Consider the following 24,546-nt stretch of genomic DNA (forward strand, 5'->3'; position numbering starts at 1 on the left):
TGGAGCCATCACAGGGTAGCTCAGATTAAATGGTAATTTTGTTAAATTCTTGGAAGTGGAGTGTAGACTTTAAGAAGGAAAACATCCTGGTAAAGTCAGGTGTCCACACATCTCATAGGTTGTGTCTCCAGGAACCTGGAGTATTGAACCTGGAGTATTTTATTGAAGTAGAGTTGATTTACAAAGTTGTGTTAATTTCTGTTGTACAGCAGTGTGATTCAGATATATATTCTTTTTTAATATTCTTTTCCATTATGGTTTATCACAGGATATTGAATATAGTTCCCCATGCTATATAGTAGAACCTTGTTGTTTATCTGCCCTATATACAATAGTTTGCATCTGCTAACCCCAACCTCCCACTCCATCCCTCCCTGCTGCCCTCCCACTTGGCAACCACAAGTCTATTCTCAATGTCTGTGAGTCTGTTTCTGTTTCATAGATAGGTTCATTTGTGTCATATTTTAGATTCCACATATAAGTGATATCATATGGTATTTGTCTTTCTCTGTCTGACTTACTTCAGTTAGTATGATAATCTCCAGATCCATCTGTGTTGCTGCAAATGGCATTATTTCATTCTTTTTTTATGGCTGACTAGTATTCCATTGTATACATGTACTACATCTTCTTTATCCATTCATCTCTCAGTGTACATTTATGTTGTTTCCATGTCTTGGCTATTGTGGATAGTGCTGCTGTGAACAATAGGATCCATGTAACTTTCTGAATTATAGGTTTGTCTGGATATATGCCCAGAAGTGGGATTGCTGGGTCATATGGCAACTCTATTTTTAGTTTTATGAGGAAACTCTGTACTGTTTTCCATAGTTGCTGCACAAACTTACATTCCCACCAACAGTGTTGGAGGGTTCCCTTTTTTCCACACCTTCTCCAGCATTTGTTATTTGTAGGATTTTTAATGATGGCCTTTCTAACCAGTGTGCAGTGGTACCTCATTGTAGTTTTGAAATGCATTTCTCTAATGTTTAGGAATGTTGAGCATCTTTTCATGTGCCTAGTGGCCATCTGTATATCTTCTTTGGAGAAATGTCTATTTAGGTCATTTCTCGATTGGGTTGTTCATTTGTTCTTCTTGTTGTTATTGTTGAGTTGTATGAGCCATTTGTATATTTTGGAAATTAAGCCCTTGTAGGTCGCATTGTTTGCAAATATTTTCTCCCATTCTGTAGATTGTCTTTTCATTTTGTTTTTGGTTTTCTTTTCTGTATGAAAGCTTATAAGTTTGATTAGGTCCCATTTGTTTATTTTTATTTTCATTTCTATTGCCTTGGGAGACTGATCTAAGAAAACATTGGTACAGTTTATATCAGAGAATGTTTTGCCTGTGATCTCTTCTTGGAGTTTTATGGTGTCATGTCTTATATTTAAGTCTTTAAGCCATTTTGAGTTTATTTTTGTGTAAGGAGTGTTCTAACTTCATTGATTTACATGCAGCTGTCTGACTTTCCCAGCACCACTTGCTGAAGAGACTGTCTTTTTCCCATTGTATATTCTTGCCTCCTTTGTCAAAGATTAATTGACTGTAGGTGTATGGGTTTATTTGTGGACTCTCTATTCTGTTCCATTGGTCCATGTGTCTGTTTTTGTGCCAATACCACACTATTTTGATTAGTGTAGCTTTGTAGTATTGCCTGAAGTCTGGGGGGGTTATGCTTTCTGCTTTGTTCTTTTTCTTCAGGATTTCTTTGGCAATTCTGGGTCTTTTATGGTTCCATATAAATTTAGGATTACTTGTTCTAGTTCTGTGAAAAATGTCATGGATAATTGAGAGGGATCACATTAAACTGTAGATTGCTTTAGGTAGTATGGCCATTTTAACAATATTAATTCTTCCAATCCAAGAGCATGGGATATTTTTCCATTTCTTTGAATCACCTTCAATTTCCTTTAATAATGTTTTATAGTTCTCAGCATATAAGTCTTTCACCTCCTTGGTCAGGTTTATTTTTAAGCATTTTATTTTTGTGGGTGTGACTTTAAAGATATTGGTTTCTTTACATTCTCTTTCTAATATTTCATTATTAGTATAAAGAAATGCAACTAATTTCCGTATGTTAATCTTGTATCCTGCTACCTTGCTGAATTTGTTGATCAGTTCTAGTAGTTTTTGTGTAGAGTCTCTAGGATTTTCTATATATAGTATCATGTCATCAGCATATAATGACAATTTTACCTCTTCCCCTCCAATTTGGATAACTTTTATTTCTTTTTCTTGTCTGATTGCTGTGGCCAGGACTTCCAATACTCTTTTGAATAGATGTGGTGAGGGTGGGCATCCTTGTCTTGTTCCAGATTTTAGCAGGAAGGCTTTCAGCTTCTCACCACTGAGTATTATATTGGCTGTCAGTTTGTCATAAATAGCTTTTATTATGAGATATGTTCCCTCTATGCCAACTTCGGTAAGAGTTTTTATCATGAATGGATGTTGAATTTTATCAAATGCTTTTTGTGCATCTATTGAGATGATCATGTGGTTTTTGTCTTTTATTTGTGTGGTGTGTCACATTGATTGATTTGCATATGTTGAACCATCCTTGTGAACTTGGGATGAATCCCACTTAGTTGTGATGTATGATTTTTTTATGTGTTGTTGGGTTCTGTTTGCTAATATTTTGTTGAGAATTTTTGCATCTGTATTCATCAAAGATATTGGCCTGTACTTTTCTTTTTTGGTGGTGTCTTTGGTTTTGGTATCAGGGTGATGGTGGTTTCATAGAATGTCTTTGGGAGTGTTCCTTTCTCTTCAATTTTTTGGAAAAGTCTGAGAAGGATTGGTATAAGTTCTTCTTCGTATGTTTGGTGGAATAAGTCCATCTGGTCCTGGACTTTTGTTTGTAGGGAGTTTTTAAATTACAGATTCTATTTCACTTCTAGTGATTGGTCTGTTCAAATTATCTATTTCTTCTTGATTCAAGTTTGATGTCCTGTATGTTTCTAGAAACTTTTCCATTTCTTCTAGGTTGTCGAATTTGTTGGCATATAATTATTCATAGTATTCTCTTATGCTTTTTTGTATTTCTGCTGTATCAGTTTTTATGTTTCCTTTTTTATTTCTTATTTTATTTATTTGGGTTCTCTCTTTTTTTCTTCTTGGTGAGCCTGGCCAGAGGTTTGTCAATCTTGTTTATTCTTTCAAAGAACCAGCTCTTGGTTTTATTGATTTTTTTCTATTGATTTTTTAATCTCTTATTTATTTTCTCGCTGATCTTTATTATTTCCTTCCTTCTGCTGACTTTAGGTTTTGTTTGTTCTTCTTTTTCAGATTCTTTTAAGTGGTAGGTTAGGTTGTTTATTTGATATTTTTCTTGTTTTTTGAGGAAGGCTTATATTGCTATGAACTTCCCTCTGACTTTAGGTTTTGTTTGTTCTTTTTCGAATTCTTTTAAGTGGTAGGTTAGGTTGTTTATTTGAGATTTTCTTGTTTTTTGAGGCAGGCCTTTATTGCTATGAACTTCCCTCTAAGAACTGCTTTTGCTGCATCCCATAGATTTTGTATGGTTGTGTTTTCACTGTCATATGTCTCAAGGCATATTTTAATTTCCTCTTTGATTTCATTGTAGACCCATTGGTTTTTTATTAGCATGTTAGTTAGTAGCATGGGTTAGTCTCCATATAACCATTTTTTTCTTATTTCTTTTTTCTGTGGTTAATATCTAGTTTCATGATGTTGTGGTCAGAAAAGATGCTTGAGATAATTTCTGTACTCTTAAATTTGTTGAGGCTTGTTTTGTGCCCTAATATGTGGTCAGTCCTAGGGAATGTTCCATTTGCACTTGAAAAGAATGTGTATTCTGTTTTTTCAGATGTAATATCCTGAAAATATCAATTAAGTCTAACTGTTCTATTGTATCATTTAGGATCTCTGTTGCCTTATTGATTTTCTGTCTAGAAGATCTGTCCATTGTTGTGAGTAGGGTGTTAAAGTCTCCTACTTTATTGTATTCCTGTCAGTTTCTCCCTTTATATCTGTTAGTATTTGTTTTATGTATTTGGGTGCTCCTATATTAGGTGCATATATGTTGACAAGTGTAAAATCCTCTTCTTGTATTGATCTTTTTGTCATAATATAACGTCCTTCTTTATCTTTCTTTATGGCCTTTGTTTTAAAGTCTATTTTGTCTCATATGAGAATTGTGACCCCCCGCTCTCTTGTCATTTACGTTTGCATGAAATATCTTTTTCCATCCCCTCACTTTCAATCTATGTGTGTCCTTTGCCCTAAAGTGGGTCTCTTGTAGGCAGCATATTGTAGGCTCTTGCTTTTTCATCCAGTCCGCCACTCTGTGTCTTTTGATTGGAGCATTTCATCTATTGACATTTAATGTAATTATTGATAGATATGTATTTATTGCCATTTTAAACCATGTTTTCCTGTTGATTTTACATTTCTTCTTTGTCCCTTTCTTTATCTTTTTGTTTTTCCTTTTGTGGTTTGATGATTTTCTTTTGTATTAAACTTACGTTCTCTTATTTTTGGTTTTTATGAATCTGTGTTTTTGATTTGTGTTTACCCTGTTTTTCAAGTATGTAACCCCTTTCTTTTATCTACTTGCCTTAGACGGGTAATCATATAGACTCAAACAAATTCTAGAAAAACAATCTACATTTTCTTACTCTGCTCCCCCACATTTTATGATTTGATGTCCTCTTTTACATCTTCATGTTCATCCTTTTGGTGGTCATTGTGGTTATCATCACTTTCACAGAAATTTAAAATTTTTTAAAAAAATCTGTGTAATGGCTTATTTAAGTAATTTACTTTCCAATTGTGATTTTCTCTTTCTTATAGATTCTTACTTCTCTTTTATTTAGGAAAGACCTTTCAATATTTCCTTTAGGGTAGGTTTAGTATTGCTGTATTTTAGCTTTTGCTTGTCTGAGAAATTCTTTATTTCTCCTTCTATTCTAAATGATAATCTTGCTGGGTAGAGTATCCTAGGCTGCAGATTTTTTTCTTTCAGGACTTGAATATATATTGCCACTCCCTTCTGGCCTGCAATGTTTCTGTAGAGAAATCAGCTGATGGCCTTATAGGGGTTCCCTTGTAATTAACTCTTTGTTTTTCTCTTGCTACCTTTATAATCCTCTCTTTAACTTTCGCCATTTTTATTATAATATGTATTGGTGTAGGTCTCTTGGGTTTATCTTGTTTGGGACCCTCTGTGCTTCCTGTACTGGTATATATTTCCTTCTTTAGGTTTGGAAAGTTTTCAGCTATAATGTCTTCAAATACATTTTCGACCCACTTTTCTATTTCTTCCCCTTTTGGAATTCCTAATATGCACAGATTGACATGCTTTACATTATCCCATAGGTCCCTTATATTGCTTTCATTTTTTTTTCATTTGGCTCTCTGTCTTCTGCCCTGATTTGGTGATTTCCATTATTCTATCTTCCAGGTCACTTATTCGTTTTTCTGCATTATTCATTCTGCTATTCATTGCCTTTAGCTCAGCTTCCATCTCTGCAAATGAGTTTTCTAATTTTTCTTGGTCCCTTTTTATAGTTTCTAGTTCCTTTTTTACAGTACTCTGCATTTCTGTCAATAGCCTTTATAATTCCTTCAGTGTTTTCATTATCTCCTTTTTGAACTTGGTGTCTATTAGACTGAAGAGGTCTGTTTCATTGTTTTTTCCTTTAGCAGAATTCTGCTTCTTCATTATAGTTACATTTCTCTTATTCTGTGAGTTTAGGAGAAACCGTTATCTCCTGCGGTCTTGGAGGGCTATTTATATGTGGGGGCGTCCCTGTGTAGCTTGTGTGGGTTTAATATATTTGGTGTGAGGGTTTTTTTAGTATGCATGCCTGTTGCCTCTTTCCCCAGAGTGTGCTGTTTGTTATTCCCTTGATAGTGGGTGTGCAGATGCATCAGCTGATGACCGGTCCTGGGATTCTCAGCGGCTGTGGCAGCTCAGATGCACCCCCAGAGCATGCAGTTGGAGCGGAGGCAGCTCACAACCACTCCTGGAGTCTGGGAGGGAGGCAGCAGTGGCTTGCAACCACCCCTGAGGCCCTTGCAGGCAGTGTCCTGCCCTCTGTGAGCACACACACAGGGAAAAAGGCTGCAGTGGTGGGCCCTGACCCTCCCCTCATGCAAATCCCTAACAATGGCATCTGGCCTCTAAGGTGGCCCAGGCTTCCTCTGTGTAAACCCTCAGTTGCTGTCACGCCAGATTCTAGCACACCCCACCCCCGAGTCTGTTTCTGCACAGCCAACCCCAATCTTCTCCCTGGGTCTGATCTCCAAAGCCTGAATTCCAGCACCCAGCCCTAGCCCACACTGGTGATCATGTTTCTCAGGCTGGGGAATGCAGGGTGGTGGCCCTGACTGTCTGTGCAGTCCTTCCTTCACTCTGGCTGCCAAAAACCAGCTGCTGCATTCTCCTCTGAGGCTCTGAAGCTCCCCTTCTGTCTTGGCTGATCTCCTTGCCAGTGAGGGGCTTTCCAGGGTGCAGGAACCTTTCCTCTTTCACAGCTCCCTCCCAGTGGTGCAGTTCCCATCCCGATTCCTTTCTTACTTTTTTTTTTCCTTTTTCTTTTGTCTTACCCAGTTACGTGGAGATTTTCTTGCCCTTTCAGCAGTCTGAGGTCTTCTGCCAGTGTTCCGTAGATATTCTGTGAGAAACATTCCACATGTAGATGTATTTCTGATGTATTTGTGGGAGAAGGGGAGCTTCACTTCCTACAACTCCTTTATCTTGATCACATTCCCTAGCTCATCGTAGTTTTTATTTGCATTTCTCTAATAATTAGCAATGTTTAGCATCTTTTCGTGTGCTTTTTTGTCATCTGTATGTCTTCTTCGGAGAAATATCTATTTAGAACTTCTGCCCATTTTTCAATTGGGTTGTTTGTTTTTTTGATATTGAGATTCATGGGCTGTTTGTGTATTTTGGAGATTAATCCCTTGTTGGTCGCAGCCTTTGCAAATATTTTCTCCCATTCTGTGGGTTGTCTTTTCATTTCATTTATGGTTTCCTTTGCTGTGCTAAAGCTTTCAAGTTTAATTAGGTCCTATTTGTTTGTTTTTATTTTCATTACTCTAGGAGGTGGATCTAAAAAGATATTGCTGCGATTTGTGTCAAAGAGTGTTCTGCCAATGTTTTCCTCTAAGTTTTATAGTATCTGGTCTTACATTTAGGTCTCTCATCCATTTTGAGTTTATTTTTGTGTATGGTGTTAGAGAATGTTCTAATTTCATTCTTTTACATGTAGCTGTTCAGTTTTCCCAGCACCAATTGTGGAAGAGACTGTCTTTTCTCCATTGTATATTCTTGCCTCCTTTGTCATAGATTAATTGACCATAGGTGCATGGGTTTATTTCTGGGCTTTCTATTCTATTCCGTTGATCTATATTTCTGTTTTTGTGCCAGTACCATACTGTTTTGATGACTGTAGCTTTGTAGTATACTCTGAAGTTCAGGGACCCTGATTCCTACAGCTCTGTTTTTCTTTCTTGAGATTGCTTTGGCTATTCGGGATCTTTTGTGTTTCCATACAAATTAAAAATTTTTTTGTTCTAGTTCTATGAGAAATGCCATTGGTAGTTTCATAGGGATTGCATTGAATCTGTAGATTGCCTTAGGTAGTATAATCATTTTGACAATATTGCTTCTTCCAACCTAAGAACATGGTATATCTTTACATCTGTTTGTGTCATCTTCGATTTCTTTCATCAGCGTCTATTTATAGTTTTCAGAGTACAGGTCTTTTCCTTCCTTAGGTGGGTTTACTCCTTGGAATTTTATTCTTTTCAATGTGGTGGTAAATGGGATTGTTTCCTTAATTTCTCTTTCTGATCGTTTGTTGTTAGTGTATAGGGATGCAAGAGATTTCTGTGTATTAATTTTGTATCCTGCAACTTTACCAAATTCATTGATGAACTCTAGAAAATTTCAGGTAGCATCTTTAGGATTTTCTATGTGTAGTATCATGTCATCTGCAAACAGTAACAATTTTACTTGTTCTTTTCCAATTTGGATTCCTTTTATTTCTTTTTCTTCTCTGATTGCCATGGCTAGGTCTTCCGAGACTATGTTGAATAAAAGTGGCAAGAGTGGACATCCTTGTCTTGTTTCTAATCTTAGAGTAAATGCTTTCATCTTTTCATCATGGAGTATGAGGTTAGCTGTGGGTTTGTCATATATGGGCTTTATTATGTTGAGGTAGGTTCCCTCTATGCCCACTTTCTGGAGAGTTTTTATCATAAACCGTTGTTGAATTTTGTCAAAAGCTTTTTCTGCATCTATTGAGAGGATCATATGGTTATTATTCTTAAACTTGTTAATGTGGTGTATGATACTGACTGATTTGTGGATAATGAAAAATACTTCCATCCATAGGATAAATCCCACTTGATCATGGTGTATGATCCTTTTAATGTATTGTTGAATTTGGTTTGCTAGTATTTTATTGAGGACTTTTGTGTTTATGTTCATCAGTGATAATTGCCCTGTAACATTCTTTTTTTGTGATATCTTTGTCTGGTTGTGGTATCAGGGTGATGGTGGCCTCATAGAATGAGTTTGGGAGTGTTCCTACCTCTGCAATTTTTTGGAATAATTTCAGAAGGATAGGTGTTAACTCTTGTCTAAATGTTTGATGGAATTCATCTGTGAAGCCATCTGGTCCTGGACTTTTGTTTGTTGGAAGTTTTTTAATCATAGTTTCAACTTCAGTACTTGTGATCGGTCTGTTCATATTTTCTATTTATTCTTGGTTCAGTCTTGGAATATTGTAACTTTATAAGAATTTGTCCATTTCCCTTAGGTTGTCCATGTTATTGGTATATAATTGTTTATAGTAGTTTCTTATGATCCTTTGTATTTCTGTGGTGTTAGTTCTAGCTTCTTTTTCATTTCTAGTTTTATTGATTTGAGCCCTCTACTTTTCTTTCTTTATGAGCCTGCCTAAAGGTTTGTCAATTTTATCTTTTCAAAGAACCAGCTTTTAGTTTCATTGATCTTTTCCATTGTTTTCTTCATCTCTCTTGCATTTATTTCTGCTCTGATCTTTATGATTTCTTTTCTTGTACTAACTTTGGGTTTTGTTTGTTGTTCTTTCTGTAGTTGCTTTAGGTGTAAGGTTAGGTTGTTAATTTCAGATTTTTCTTGTTCTCTGAGGTAAGATTGTATCTTGTAAACTTCCATCTTAGAACGGCTTTTGTTGCATCCAATAGGTTTTGGATCATCAAGTTTTCGTTTTCATTTGTTTCTAAGTAATTTTTTATTTCCTCTTTGATTTTTTCATTGATCTATTGGTTGTTAGGTAACATATTGTTTAGGCTCCAAGTGTTTGCGTTACTTACAGTTTTTTTCCTTGTAGTTGATTTCTAATCTTATAGTGTTGTGGTTGAAAAAGATGCTTGATAAGATTTCAATTTTCTTACATTTACTGATGTTTGCTTTGTGGCCCAGCATGTGATCTATCCTGGAGAATGTTCCATATGCACTTGAGAAGAATGTCTATTCTGCTGCTTTTGCATGGAATATACTATAGATATCAACTAAGTTCATCTGGTCTAATGTGTCATTTAAGGCCTGTGTTTCCTTATTGATTTTCTGTCTGCATGATCTGTCCATTGATGTAAGTGGGGTGTAAAAGACCCACCCCCTTATTGTGTTACTGTCAGTGTCTCCTTTTATGGCTGTTAGTGTTTGCCATATATATCGAGATGCTCCTATGTTGGGTGCATATATATTTCAATTGTTATACCTTCTCAGATTGATCCCTTGATCAGCACGTAGTGTCCTTTGTCTCATGTAACAGTCTTTATTTCAAAGTCTATTTCTTCTGATATGAGTATTGCTACTCCAGCTTTCTTTTGATTTCCATTTGCATGGAATACCTTTTTCCATTTCCTCACTCTCAGTCTGTATGTGTCCCTAGATCTGAAGTGGGTCTCTTGTAGACAGCATATATATGGGTCTTGTTTTTGTATCTATTCAGCCAGTCTATGTCTTTTGGTTTGAGAATTAAATTCGTTTATGTTTAAGGTAATTATCTATATGTATATTCCTATTGCCATTTTGTTAATTGTTTTGGATTTGTTTTTCTAGGTCTTTTTTCTTCCCTTTCTCTTTTGTTTTCTTCTCTTGTAATTTGATGACTAACTTTAGTGTTGTGTTGGGATTGCTTTTTCTTTTGTGTGTGTATCTATTGTAGATTCTCAGTTTGCAGTTACCATGAGGTTTTGATATAGCCAGATATGTATATCACACACAAGATTGTTTCAAGTTGCTCATCTCTTAATTTCAAATGCATTACCAATATATCCTGCATTTGTGCTCTCCTCATGATTGCTGGTTTTGATATCATATTTATATGTGGATGACTTCTTACCTTTACGTTTGCCTTTATCAGTGAGCTTTGCCATTCGTAATTTTCTCATTTCTAGTTGCGGCCTTTTCTTTTCTGCCTAGAGAAGTTCCTTTAGCATCTGTCATAAAGCTGGTTTGGTGGTGCTGAATTCTCTTAGCTTTTGCTTGTCTGTAAAGCTTTTGATTTTTCCCTCGAATCTGAATGAGAGCCTTGCTGGGTAGAGTATTCTTGGTTGTAGGTTTTTCCCTTTCATCACTTTAAATATATCATGCCACTCCCTTCTGTCCTGCTGAGTTTCTGCTGAAAAATCAGCTGATAACCTTATGGGGATTCCCTTGTATGTTACATGTTGCTTTTCCCTTGTTGCTTTTAGTATTTTCTCCTTGCGTTTAATTTTTGTCAATTGGATTAACGTGTGACTTGTTGTGTTCCTCCTTGGGTTTATCCTGTACGGGACTCTCTGTGCTTCCTGGACTTGGGTGACTGTTTCCTTTCCCACGTTAGGTAAGTTTTTGGCTATTATCTCTTCAAATATTTTCTCAGGCCCTTTCTCTCTCTCTTCTCCTTCTGGGACCCCTATAATGTGAATGTTGGTGTGTTTAATGTTGTTCCAGAGGTCTCTGAGAGTGTCCTTATTTCTATTCATTCTTTTTTTTTTAATATGTTCCATGACAATGATCTCCACCAGTCTGTCTTCCAGCTCACTTATTTGTTCTTCTGTCTCATTTTTTCTGCTAATTGATTCCTTCTAGAGTGTTTTTCATTTCAGTTATTGTATTGTTCACCTCTGTTTATTTGATTTTTAAATCTTCTAGCTCTTTTTTAAACATTTCTTGTATCTTATTGGTCTGTGCCTCCATTCTTTTTCTGAGATCTTAGATTGTCTTTACTATCATTACTCTTAATTCTTTTTCAGGCAGATTGTCTATCTCCACTTCACTTAGTCGTTCTTCTGGGGTTTTACCTTGTTCCTTTGTCTGGAACATATTTCCCTGCCGTTTCGTTTTGTCTAACTTCCTGTGTTTGCAGTCTCCGTTTCTGAGGCTGCAGGTTTGTAGTTCCTCTAGCTTCTGGTGTCTGCACCCTGGTGGGTGAGGTCGGTCCAGGGGTTTGTGCAGGCTTCCTGGTGGGAGGGACTGGTGCCTGCCCACTGATGGGTGGAGCTGGGTCTTTTCCCTCTTGTGGGCAAGGCCATGTCAAGGGGTGTGTTTAGAGATGGCTGTGGGCTCAGGATGACTTTAGGCAGCCTGTCTGCTGATGGGCAATGGTTGTTCCCACCCTGTTGGTTGTTTGGCTTGAGGCGTCCCAGCAGTGGAGCCTGCAGGTTGTTGGGTGGGGCCAGGTCTCAGTGCCAAAATGGCGACCTCCAGGAGAGCTCACAGTCATGAATATTCCCTGGGGCCTCCACCACCGTCATCCTTGTCCTCACAGTGAGCCACAGTCAACCCCCGCCTCCCCAGGAGACCCTCCAAGACCCGCAGGTAGGCCTGTTCCAGGCTCCTGTGGAGTCACTGCTTTGCCCTGCATCCCAGTGCACATGAAACCTAGTGTGGACCCTCCAGGAGTGGAGTCTCTGTTTCCCCCAATCCTGTGGAGCTCCTGCACTCAAGCCCCACTGGCCTTCAAAGCCAAATGCTCTGGGGACTCCTCCTCCTGATACCATACCCTCAGACTGGGGAGCCTGACATGGGGCTCAGGATTCTCACTCCTGTGGGAAAACCTCTGTGATATAATTATTTTCCAGTTTGTGGGTTACCCACTCGCTGGTTATTGGATTTGATTATATTGTGAAAGTGCCCCTCCTACCATCTTGTTGTGATTTCTTGTCTTTGAATATAGAATATCTTTTTTGGTTGGTTCCATTCTTTTTTATTGTTGGTTGTTCAGAAGTTAGTTGTGATATTGGTGTTTTCATGAGAGGAGGTGAGCTCAAGTCCTTCTACTCCACCATTTTGTCTCGAACATGTTTTGTTTTGCTGTTAAAATAAGGAAACCAACTCCTGTTGAGCCCCGAGCTCACTGTTTTTTTGCTGCCTCTGGAGTGGCAGGTAAATCCCTCTTGAATTCTGGATCCTTGTGCCATGGCTTCTTCTCCCCCCTGAGCTTTCAGAATTATTCGAAGCTTTTCCTGGGAGTAAACTTTCTGAATCTTGTATAGGCAGCATCCTTCCCAGTCTCTTCTGGGAATGCCTCTTGCGTTGTATTGATTTGAGTAGATATCAAGAGATCTCGTTAATGGCTGGATGATGAATCCTTTACATTAGAGAAACTTCTAAATTGGTAAATTTTTAGAGAGTTCTCATTGTTAACAGCTGTTTCATTGGTAACTATAAAAAAACAAATTAGAAGGTAGAAAAAACATTTAGTGGTTAACCTAAGAACCCCCTTAATTTAAAACAAACAAACAAACAGAAAAACGGTTTGGGAAGCCTTATTTGTGGTCTCCACTTCCCCTCAATGAGTCTCACAGATGCTAATAAAAACAGTAGGATCATTAATAGGTTGATTAACAGAGAAAAAGAAAAAACTGAAGGAAAGTCTAGAGACTTCCTCCCAATGAGGTGGAAATTTTAAAAGTACTTGTCCCAAATGGATAAAGAAGTCTTTAGGTGGTTATTAAGGATTGGGATAAATTAAATGGACATCAGTGGTATTAAAACAAAGATTTGGTACAACAGTACCTAAGGCTGGATGACCCAGAGAGACCCCCTTTTTGATTCCCAACATTAAAGCACTCCAAACGAGTTTGCTCTATTTCTCCCAGCTTATACATATACTTTAAAATGTTGGGGGGCTTCCCTGGTTGCGCAGTGGTTGAGAATCTGCCTGCCAATGCAGGGGACATGGGTTCAAGCCCTGGTCTGGGAAGGTCCCACATGCCACGGAGCAACTGGGCCCGTGAGCCACAATTACTGAGCCTGCGCGTCTGGAGCCTGTGCTCCGCAACAAGAGAGGCCGCGATGGTGAGAGGCCCGCGCACCATGATGAAGAGTGGTCCCCACTTGCCGCAACTAGAGAAAGCCCTCGCACAGAAACGAAGACTCAACACAGTCATAAATAAATAAATAAATAAACGTGAATTTCTTTAAAAAAAAAAATGTTGGAAGAAAATTACTCTGAGATACTTGACAATTACTTGCGGCAACAGTTAGGCCTAGTTAAAATCAAGTTAAAAGATTGATCAAAGGGCCTGAGTCCCTTGGCTCAACCCCTCACTGGGGACCCCAGAGCCTTTTATACGAAAATTGATAAATGGTCAGGAATAAAAAGAAAGGAAAGCTTCTAGGACTCCTTGTAACAGCAAGGCTTTTTTATTGTGTCCTAATTGAAACTAAAAGCTAAACGTGTAAGAGTTGATAGAATTGAGATGAAAGTTTATAAAAATTGGTATATTTAAATATGCTTTATTGAAGATGGTTACATCTCTTTTGCCTAATTGTATTGTGGGATAAACAGTATGTCTCACTAGGGAATGCTTCCCCTGCTTGGTATTATAAGACAGGGCATATGAATCTGTCTCTCAGGAAACATTAATTAAACATACTAAGGAAACCAATGGGGTTACCTGAGACTGTACACTATAAAGTAAAAACTGCAAGGTAATATTCAGGGGCTAATAAAAGAAAAAAAAAAACAACAGAAACTTTACACTGGGTCTAGCCTGTGCACTCAGAAAGAGAGACTTAGTTGAATGCTTTGTGCAAGCTTTTGAAGGCTTGATAAACGAAACTAAAATTCTAAAACATAGAACTCTTAAATTTCAGTTTAGTTGGAAATCTTCTCACTTGTATGAAAAAAGCAAATGAAAGAAGCTATAGTTGGGCAAATCAATCTTTTAATATCATCTAGGAGGCAGACCAGTTCTTTGGAGAATTAAAAGCAGCTATCTTTGTCTTGCAAATCTCTACAAATCAGAAATTTAGATATAACCCACAATGACCTGAGACTGAGCCTAATCAGTTCAATCAGAAAGAACCTGAAACCAAGGAGAGAAAAAGGGAAAAAGTGGCCTTTTAAAACTCGAACAACTGGAAAGGCTCCCTCACCTAGAATCTAAATTATAGCCTCCTTAAGTGTTTATCAAGGACAAATAAAAATCTTACGTCTTTTCCACAAAGAGTAAAGCCCTAGTCATCTGAGCAAATAAATTTAACTTATTTCAACTACTATTTATAAACTAAGTTTATATTATGTTTATATTGTTTATAAACTTTATATTGTAAGTTTATATCTATGTAAGTTTATATTATAACACCTGATTCATAACTGTTAAAGTGAAGCTATGAGATTTCTAATTATGTCTTTTTATTTCTGTGTATATTATACATATAACATAACTCTACCTCCAGAAAATATGATCAAAATTAAATTTATAAAAGAGCTTTGTTTGACTTGAAAGTAAGCACTTACAAATAAAATATTTCTAAATATAATAGAAACTGGTCAGAATGAATTTGAGGTTCACATGATCTAAGAAATATCCAATATTAAGTTAATATCTGGTATTAAAGCTAGCTTAGGCTTGTTGGTTTATCAATATAGACATGTCTTACTTTTATTGTACCTAGGTTAACTGAAGGTCAGTAAGGTCATGTTATTTCTGTTGGAGAATTTGTCAGCAAGAAGAAAAAATTAACTTGGTATATTTTCATAACTTGTAAAACAAAAGTAAATGAGGAGTTTTCAGGTGAACTCTTTAGGAATTATATTTTGGGTATGTCTGTCTAAAATAGTTTATCCAGATTTCTGGTAACCTGAGTTTTGCTAAGTTAAATGATGGGAAATCATTGAATTTCAAAGTCATTTCAAATAAGATAAAATACTGGAACATTAAATGCTAAGCAGGTCTAAAATTACCTACCTTTGTATCCTTATGAGAAGGAAAGAGGAAGGAAATTATGCTATGAGAAGATGTATGTTTCTGGAGGTTATGGATTATTCCAGTCAGGAAATGCTGGTATGACAGAGAGTTCACAATTACTTGCTGCTTGTCAGTTTTTGCTAGAGATTAGGGTTTTTAAGGGTTAAAATTGTAGTATGTAGTTAAAGCTGCTAAAAATGAGGGAAACATTTCAGTATGCAAGGAAAATAGGATGTGTGTCTTCAGCAAAAGAAGGTATGAGGAATGGAAATACATTTTGTTAAGTGAAAAGAGTGATTTTTGTTCTAGAGCTGGTTCTTGATGGAAAAATACAGGACAAACTCATATGGATTCAGAAAGTCGTGAAAGGTTTATGGAAAGGGAGCCCTGAAAAGTAGTTTTGTGCATGGTTAGGCTGAGATTAAATTTAATTAGGTAAATGGATTTTGTTAAAAGTGGGCTGGTGCAGGACTGGATTTGGTTCCTTTCTTAAGAGAACAAATTTTTCTTGGAATACTGCTTTTGATTGTGTTCCTTTACCTTTAAGTGATCTGTATTTGCTTTTGAAATATTTTGTCACTTACGTTAAATAAGTATTGTTTCACAGTGACCTATGATCCTATTTGACCAAGTGTCTTGAAACCTTTTTGATATTTTTGACAGACTTCTCAAATATCAAATTCTAATTGAAGTTCTTTTGACCTCCAGCTAACTCTGGAATGCCTCAGAGGAACCCTGAGGCACCTTAGAGAAATGTTAAACTAATTAAGCTTATTCGGTATGTTAAATTACTTGAAGCATTGTTAAATGATTGGAGACAAACTTTAGGTTATATTGTATGGGTAAATGTCATTAATATAGATATTCCAAAATTTATATGAAATTCCTAAAAATCTGATATGTCCTGGTATGTTATCAGTCATAATTCTATTTATCTCAAAATGTTGTATGTCACAAAAATATCCCAAATTTCTTGTCAGTTGCATTGTAATCAGATCTTTAACAATGCCATTTTAAGTCTTTATCATTTAAAAACAATCATTGTTTTACTCTGATTTTATAAAATGAGAATCTTCAAGAAGATTCATAAAAAGCATTTTTTAACAAATTAAGTTTCTGATAACTTTTATATCATACAACTGAACTGGGTAGGAAATTTTAAAACTCTAATGAAAAAACCTGATGACTTCATCCAGATCAACAGGAATTAGTTACATGGGACTGAATGAACTGATACATAAGACAATTTTATGACTCTTTTCTGAAATATACTGCCTTTTAATCTTTTCCAGAAAATCTTTCCTCTTATGCTGTGACCTGCAACAAGTTGATAAAGTATACTTTTGTAAATGATTATGAAACATTTAGCTTTTTCTCTCTACCTGATTCTTCCAGAATTTGGCTTCTCCAGGTGGCTCTCCTGTGGACTTGATGGCTTATTGCAACCAGATTATAACTAGTTATACTAATCATTGTTTTAATTTGCTCTCTCTTGTTGTTTTCAAATTATTTATACCTTGTGTCTCTCTCTGCTGTACTATGATCTTATTAATGCTACTAGCTATATTACTTATTCTGTCTGTTTTATAGGATTGTTATCTCTTGCACTACCCAATGTGTAACCAGGCCTCCGACAAAATTAATGATGGCTAAAAGTCTTGAGGTAGTTGATCATATATAACTTTACATAGAATAATTGTAATAGTGCAACTCTAGATATGGGAAGAAGCAACAAAGGGAAACATTACCTGGATCATAATAGTCTAGTAAGACAGCTGATCCAGAGAATTTTAGATCAATAGCCCTAATCCAAAAAATGAGCGGATTGAATAGCCTATCACACAATCTTCGCCTGATCTAGGAATGAGCCTTCCTAGCACTGTGGGACAAAATTGGTCATTAAATGCCTCCCAAACGTTGGTTGAATTTATGACCGAGAGGAAAGTTGTGGACATAGAATGTTACCAGCATTTCAGTAAACAAAGGATGCTGCAGCCACCCCCAGCTGTGCACCCTGAGGGGAATTCAGGATGGAGAAAAACAGGATACTGGCCCTAGATAGTTAAGGTGCATATCAAAGGAATAATTTCAATAGGCCCAGACTCTTGCATCTTCTCATACATGGAAAAGTGCTAAAATTCATTAACTTGAGATGTCTGGTTTTTCTCTAACAGTAATCTTTTGATGTTCTGACTACCTGTTTTTGTTCGTTTGTTTTGTTTCGTGTGTTTGTATTGTTTTGTTTGCAAAACTCCTTTATATCCTGGCTCCTGTTTTAACCTCTTTGGAAATAATCCCTCAGAGCTATCTGAGAAGCTGTATCTTGGGCTTAAGTCCTCAGTAAGCCCACTGAGTAAAACATAATTCTCAACTTTTAGGTTGAGCATGTTTTTTGGACACCTATCTGTTGAGCTCCTCCTCTGCACGAGGTACTGTGGTAGATGGGAGTATAAAGATGACAGTGCTTGGTTTTTGAGAAGGTCAGGTCGCAGTGGAAGAGGCAGTACTGTGACTGTGTTGCAGCCTGTGTTGTACCAGAGCTACATGCCAGAGGGGGTGAGCGGAGGGTTTCTCTTCCATACAGGCTGCTTAGGAAGAGCACCTCTGAAAAGGCGGCATGCGAGCAGGGCTGGAATGTTACGAGGGATACCTGGGGACAGAGCTCCAGGCAGAGGAAACGGCAAGTACAAATGCCCTCAAGTACAGATGCCCTTAGGTGGGAACCATTTTGCTTCTACAAAGGGAAGCAGAGAGGCCACTGTTGCCAGAGGGCAGTGAGTAAGGGTGACCCCCAAGGGGGAGGGGAGGTCTAAGGTGAAGGGGTTAGGAGCACATCACTACTGTCAAGTCTTGGGCTTTTACTCTAAGATGGGAAGTCCTGGAGGGTTTGGAGCTGAAGAGCCACATGTTTGAACTCCGGCTTCTCTTTTTTTGTTTTTTTAACACCTTTATTAGAGTATAATTGCTTTACAATGGTGTGTTAGTTTCTGCTTTATAACAAAGCGAATCAGCTGTATGTATACATATGTCCCCATATCTCCTCCCTCTTGCGTCTCCCTCCCACCCTCCCTATCCCACCCCTCGAGGTGGTCACAAAGCGCCGAGCTGATCTCCCTGTGCTATGCGGCTGCTTCCCACTAGCTATCTGTTTTACATTTGGTAGTGTATATATGTCCGTGCCACTCTCTTACTTCGTCCCAGCTTACCCTTCCCCCTCCCCGTGTCCTCAAGTCCATTCTCTACATCTGTGTCTTTATTCCTGTCCTGCCCCTGGGTTCTTCAGAACCATTTTTTTTTTTTTTTAGATTCCATATATATGTGTTAGCATATGGTATTTGTTTTTCTCTTTCTGACTTCACTCTGTATGACAGACTCTAACTCCATCCACCTCACTACAAATAACTCCATTTCGTTTCTTTTCATGGCTGAGTAATATTCCATTGTATATATGTGCCACATCTTCTTCATCCATTCATCTGTCGATGGACACTTAGGTTGCTTCCATGTCCTGGCTATTGTAAAATAGAGCTGCAGTGAACATTGTGGTACGTGACTCTTTTTGAATTACGGTTTTCTTAGTGTATATGCCCAGTAGTGGGATTGCTGGGTCGTATGGTATGAACTCAGGCTTTTCAAGAACCACTGTGGCCTGCTGTGCAAGGGTGACAGTGGGAGATAGTTAAGAGGCACTGCAGTCATCCAGGTAAGAGATGATGGTGGCCTGGGTTTTGGTGGCTGATGGAGGTGTGAGAAATTATCAGGTGTTTCATATGTTCTCTCATGAGATTTGCTGAAGGAATGGGAGTGGAGTGTGAGACCAAGGATTCAAGGATAACTAACTGTGAGGTCTTCAGCCTGAGCGCCTTGAAGGAGAGTTGCCATTTATGGAGATGGGAAGACGAGGGGAGGAGCTGGCTGTGGGTGGGGGTGAGGCGCAGCAGAGTTTGGCTTTGGACATCTTCAGAGACTGCCTGCCATGTCGTCCAAGTGGAGATGTTGATCATGCAGTGAACATGCAGCTAGGACAGATGAGAGGCTGGCATCTGAAGAAAAGAAGCCTCAAAAGCATAAAAGAGGTGTGGGGGGATTATAAAATAACCCTCCTGAAAAAGTGTCAAGGCTTTTAAACTTACGTCATCACTGTTTTTATATCACTTATAAAGTTCTATGACTGTAAAAGTGTGTGGCAATACCATGTTGCAGGAAGTGGCTATAGCTGGTCAGTGGTTTCTGAAGTGTGGGCCTGAGGCCAACAGCATTAAATCTCCTGTGAGCTTGTTAGAGATGCAGATTATTGGGCGTCACCAGACCAGACCTAGTGAATCATAAACCCAGGGCAAAGGGCCGGAACTGTTTTGACAACTTCTCCGGGAGATTGTTATGAAGGTTAAAGTTGAGTGAGCTAGATAAGAAGTTTGGTATTTCTAGATTTTAATCATTTAAAAAGAAACAACTTTTTTTAAATGTAAAATGTCTTTATTGTTTGAAGCATTAAAAAAGTAGACAAAAATTGGTATGACATTTCATTTCTTAGTCTTCTCAATGAGGTTATAAAAATACAGTGCCACTTAGTCTTATAAACTCTTGAAACTGTCTAGACGTTCACACTATTATCTGAAGTCACTTAAAACACACGAGATGATAAAACAAAATCACCTCATAAATACAATCAAAATTGCTTTGAGAAATTTCTAAATATAGACTCCTAGATAAATAGGACTTTTTTCTTTTCCAAAACATAGACAGTATTTCCCCCATGTTATGCCTACAGGCATCATAAATGTGGACTGCCTTCTCCTACCTTCTGTTCTAGATATAGATTAACAGAAATGCAAACTAAATTCAGTTTTTTTCAATTTAATCTCTTATTTTGTTTAAGATAAAATTCTTAATTTAAAACCAAGATCTTTTAGAATGCCTGGCTCATTTTCATTTTGTTTCAAATCACAATTCATTAAAAAAAAAAAATAGGAAGACGATGCAAATGTTCTTTTAAAGTACTTATATTCAGCTACAAAATCACCTTAAACGTTTCTGAAGAATGTGAACATACATGTGTGTATATTTTTAAATATTGCTGTTGCATCGTTCTGGGTTTTGAGGATTCTGCACTAACTTAATCTTCGTAAACTGAGATCACAGGTTTGGGTACAACCCAAATCATTCAGTGCATTCATCTACGGAAGCAGATTCGTGCACTTTACATATCTCTAACTCTTCATTTTCCTTCAGGTTGGTCAAAGAATAAACAATGTATACCATAAATTAAATCGAAACCCACTGCCATATGTCCTGTATGTGCTGTTGCTAATTAAAATAAGTGTATTCTTGCTGTGGAAATTCTGCAGTTTGGGAGTTGTATGAGATCATCTTTTCAAGGCATAGGTAAAGAATAAATCTTTTTTTTTAACGGAAAGAAATACAAATCAGATCATTAATTCATTCTCTGCATACAAAATGCTATTTTAGAGGTAAGTGAATTATTTCACCCCAAGGGTACTGTTTACACTAAAAAAGTACACCAATTGTTTAAGGAATTGCCTGAACATGGTCAATTTGAAATAACAATGAAATATTGAGATTTGATTACTTTACTGGCAGGAGTTGGACTATTAATGAAAACTGACATTTAAAATAATATGGGGGAAAATACAGAGCCACTTGAATGCTTATCACTTTATTACTGCAATCATAAATGGTAATGATTTGAATTAGTCTTCGACATTGATTTGTGTGTTTACATTAGTCCTTAATTATGCCTTCTCTGCCTTTTGTTTTGTTGCTCACCCTTTTAAGAAATGCCATGATAATTAGCACATGGTTGTGTTGCATAAAGCATCTTGTACTACCTTCCTGAGTACGTGTACATGTGTTCATTTCTCGTGCCTCTGCTCATATTTTTCTATTTAACTTTTCTGTTGGATAGCATTGAAAAGCCTTTGCTGATTTTCAAGGCAGTCTTTCAGCTTATCCTCTGTCAAAGTCAGTCGCTGCTCCAAGATTGAAACAGTCTGCAAAAAAGGAGGGCAAAATAATCAATGCCCGGTGACCTGGTGGTGAGGATGATGATGATAATCTCAGCATTGATCTTTTTCAGAACTGGAATGCCACCCTTTTGCCAGGAGGTTGGCTCAGAAATGAGCCCCAGAACTTGCCCCGCTTCTGTGCCCTAACACAAGGCAAAGCACTGTCAAGCAGTTTGAGGAAAAGAAAAAAAAGGAACCATTTGAGGAAAACGGAGTAAATGATCAAGCCTCTGTAGGTAATTCTGAAGTCTGATCTTCTAAAGCATCGATGCCAGAGAAGAGGCCACATGAGGCATGTTACGTAGTGTCACAGGTGACATGGAATGTGGGAGGTGGGGATGGAATGCCACATAACCCCACCGCTACTTAAATGGCATCACTGGTCATTCTGTCACAATCAATCCATGACGGACCATACCTATATTACCCTAGACAGCTGGATACCTAGCTTACTTTGAAAATATAATGACTGCTACCCCTTTCTGCACCCAGAAGATGACAGCAACTCATAGGGTTGTTAGGAAGACTGACTAAATGAAATACGGCATGTAAAATGCTTAAGCTAGTGCCTGGCACACAGGACTTCATGAATCTTAGCTATTCTAACTCCTTCAGCTCATAAGTGAGTATATAACTACACACACACGCGTGACTACTTTTAAATCTAATTGTGATAGACGACTTCATCTTCAGTCTTTTATCTTTTAAAAAAACTATACGATAAAATAGATTCAGGAAGTTGCACAAAAAACATGTGGCACTTAATGAACTCTCATGAGAAAAGCACCGTTATGACCAACACCCAGGTCAAGAACTAGAACTCTGCCAGCCACCCAGAGTGCCTTGCGTGCGCCTTCCCCCATAACAGCCCCTACCCTGACCATTATAATAATCACTTTTCTGCATGTCTTTATGGTTTTATCTTTCAAGTGTACATCCCTAGACACTATATCTTACCCATTTTCAAGATTTGATGTCATTTAAAGTCTTTTAATCTACAGATCCCCACTCTCTCCATTTATTTTCTTTATAATTTGTCTTTTGACAGGTTCAGGTCATTTGACCTGCAGAGCCTCTACCAGTCTGGATTTCAGGGACTGTGTACTCTGGGTACAGTTTAATCTGTTCTTCTACCCTCTGTATTTTATGTAAATTGGAAGCTGGATTCAAAGGCTTGGTAAGACTCAGGTTAGATCCCTCGGTAAGACTATTCTTTCTTTTGAGGGCACAATAATAACATTTGCTTCTTTTTCTGTGTTGTTAGTAGCTACTTAATGCCTAGATCTATCGATTCTTAGAGATTCCCAGTGATATTCTAATTCCATCACTTAAAAAAATTTATTAGTTGGGATAATTTATACAAGACACTTCTCTCATATATTATTTGGTTACCTGGTAGTACAGTTCATATAGGAAAAGCAACATAAATGCTTGGTTACTTTAGTTGACAAGTTTCAAAATAATGAATTGATTCCCTACCAGCCTCTGAAGGTAATCAATCAGTTTAAAACAAAAACATTATCTAATAGTTTTTGCTCTCATATTCCATACTATAGATCATGATTCATTGAAATTAATGGCAATGCTGATAATACTTTCTACTATTTCTTGAGTGCCTACTATGTGCCAAGCATTTTGCCTGATACTTTACATACATTATCACAATGTAAGATGCAAAAGCTTTTGATATGTGTATTATCAACACCTTTAACACTGGTTAACTCCACTTACCTACCAACCATCTTAAAAGTTATAATGAGAAAGTGATACTACAATCTGTACTGAATTATAAGCACTGCCACTGGGTTAGGAGATGTTCAGTCATCTGTAATTAAAGTGAATCTGAATGTGTTTATTTTACTTGTTATTTGCCCACAGATTCACACTGTTCCCATTTTGCAAGTGTGCTGTGCCTGCTTTTAACTTTTCATATTTGAAGGAAAGTCCTTCAAAATTAAAAGTAAAAAATTACAGACTTTCAGTAAAGTTTAAAGTGATCCATTTAACCTTGAATCAGGAAAAAAGAAGGCAAAATGAGTCACGAAGCTGACAGAGTAGAAGATGGAAAGACCCTAAAGAGTACCTGCCACCCAATGTGACAGTGCAGGTGAGGAAGCCAGGACCCTGGGAAACAGGCCAACCAAAACTAAAGCTGGCATGAAGCTGAGAGAACAACTGCCTTTTAAAGGAAAGGAAAGTCTGATAAACACGAAGTCACCTCTAGCACAATACTGCAAAGCAAAAATTGATGATTTTCCTATGATTTTCATTGTACAGATCTTATGACTCCAAGGTCTCACAAGGCTCATTCCCACAATGTCATGACCCACATCCACATCCCTTAACTCCAAGGCCCTGAGATGTTATCTAAAGGGTAAAAATTTTAATTACTGGCTCTTAACCCAAAATGGAACCTTAAAAGTCCGATGCCAGGGCCTTGAATTCTCTGGAGACGAGAACTGGACATCTGGATGATTCTTAACTGCCCTGACGATTATAATGTACAGCCAGGGTTGAGAATAAGAATTAGATGATTTCTATGCATGAGCAATTTCAACTTGAAATATTTATTCTGCAAAAGTAATTGACGTCTTCTCTAGTTCACATTATAGCCTCTTTCTGTATAATTTAGGACGGTGTCTGCTCTAACAAATATTAATATCCTCATTCTGTTTATCAAAGAGGAACAATAAGAATTCTTCAAAGGAAACACTGAGCAGAGCTGGAAGGGCAACCTCTGATGTATCCATCTTAATACACCACTTCCATTAAATGACATCTCTATTTCCTGACCAAGAGTTGGAAGACCTTTGATATATTAAGATCCATGGTATCCCTTCTTGCAGAAGTATATTGACATCAAAGGACTGGGTAATATTCTAAAAGGGGAATGTGGAAACCTCACCTCCAGAAGAACAGAGCATCAACAAAAGGAGCTTTGGAATGAGGGAAGTTATACAGTGGACAGAGAGAACTTCCTCAGAGTGAAAAACTAAAGCACTGCCAATATTTCATTCTAACTAACTGAAATGATTAATCCCAATACATCTTTCTTATTGCCCTGAATATTTCTTTGATAATGTCCAAATCTGAATACATGGCATCAAAAATTCTTAGGGCAAAACAAACATTACTGTCCAAAATCAAATAATACATTTGTAGCATGAAGTACATGGTCTCCCCCATTCGCTTGTGGTCCTCAGATGCCAGATAGAGTACAGTGTGTGTGTGCACACATGCATACGTGTATATGTGTGCATGGGCTCTGACTTCGCCTCTATAAGGTTTAGAGCAGCTCAGCACAGCAGGCGCTGC

General features: G+C 37.5%; 1 protein-coding gene across 5 annotated transcripts in view; it reads right to left on the reverse strand.

Moving 5' to 3' along the window:
- Positions 1-24,546, reverse strand: part of POC1B (POC1 centriolar protein B) — a 146,771-nt gene that overhangs the window by 19,870 nt on the left and 102,355 nt on the right. For 2 of the 5 annotated variants that reach the window (XR_009505427.1, XM_059936651.1), the window contains one exon: positions 12,202-12,671. The exons of 1 other annotated variant lie outside the window; for it this stretch is intronic. Coding sequence is in view for 3 of the 4 variants with exons in the window: in XM_059936651.1 (XP_059792634.1) it covers positions 12,633-12,671 (39 nt within the window). In the remaining variant the exon portion in view is untranslated. Of the gene's footprint in view, positions 1-12,201; positions 12,672-19,659; positions 21,217-24,546 lie in introns of those variants that run through there. 2 more of the 5 variants (XM_059936648.1, XM_059936647.1) reach the window with 1 other exon arrangement.

This window comes from Balaenoptera ricei, chromosome 10 (assembly GCF_028023285.1).
Source record: "Balaenoptera ricei isolate mBalRic1 chromosome 10, mBalRic1.hap2, whole genome shotgun sequence".
Classification (NCBI taxonomy): Eukaryota; Metazoa; Chordata; class Mammalia; order Artiodactyla; family Balaenopteridae; genus Balaenoptera; species Balaenoptera ricei.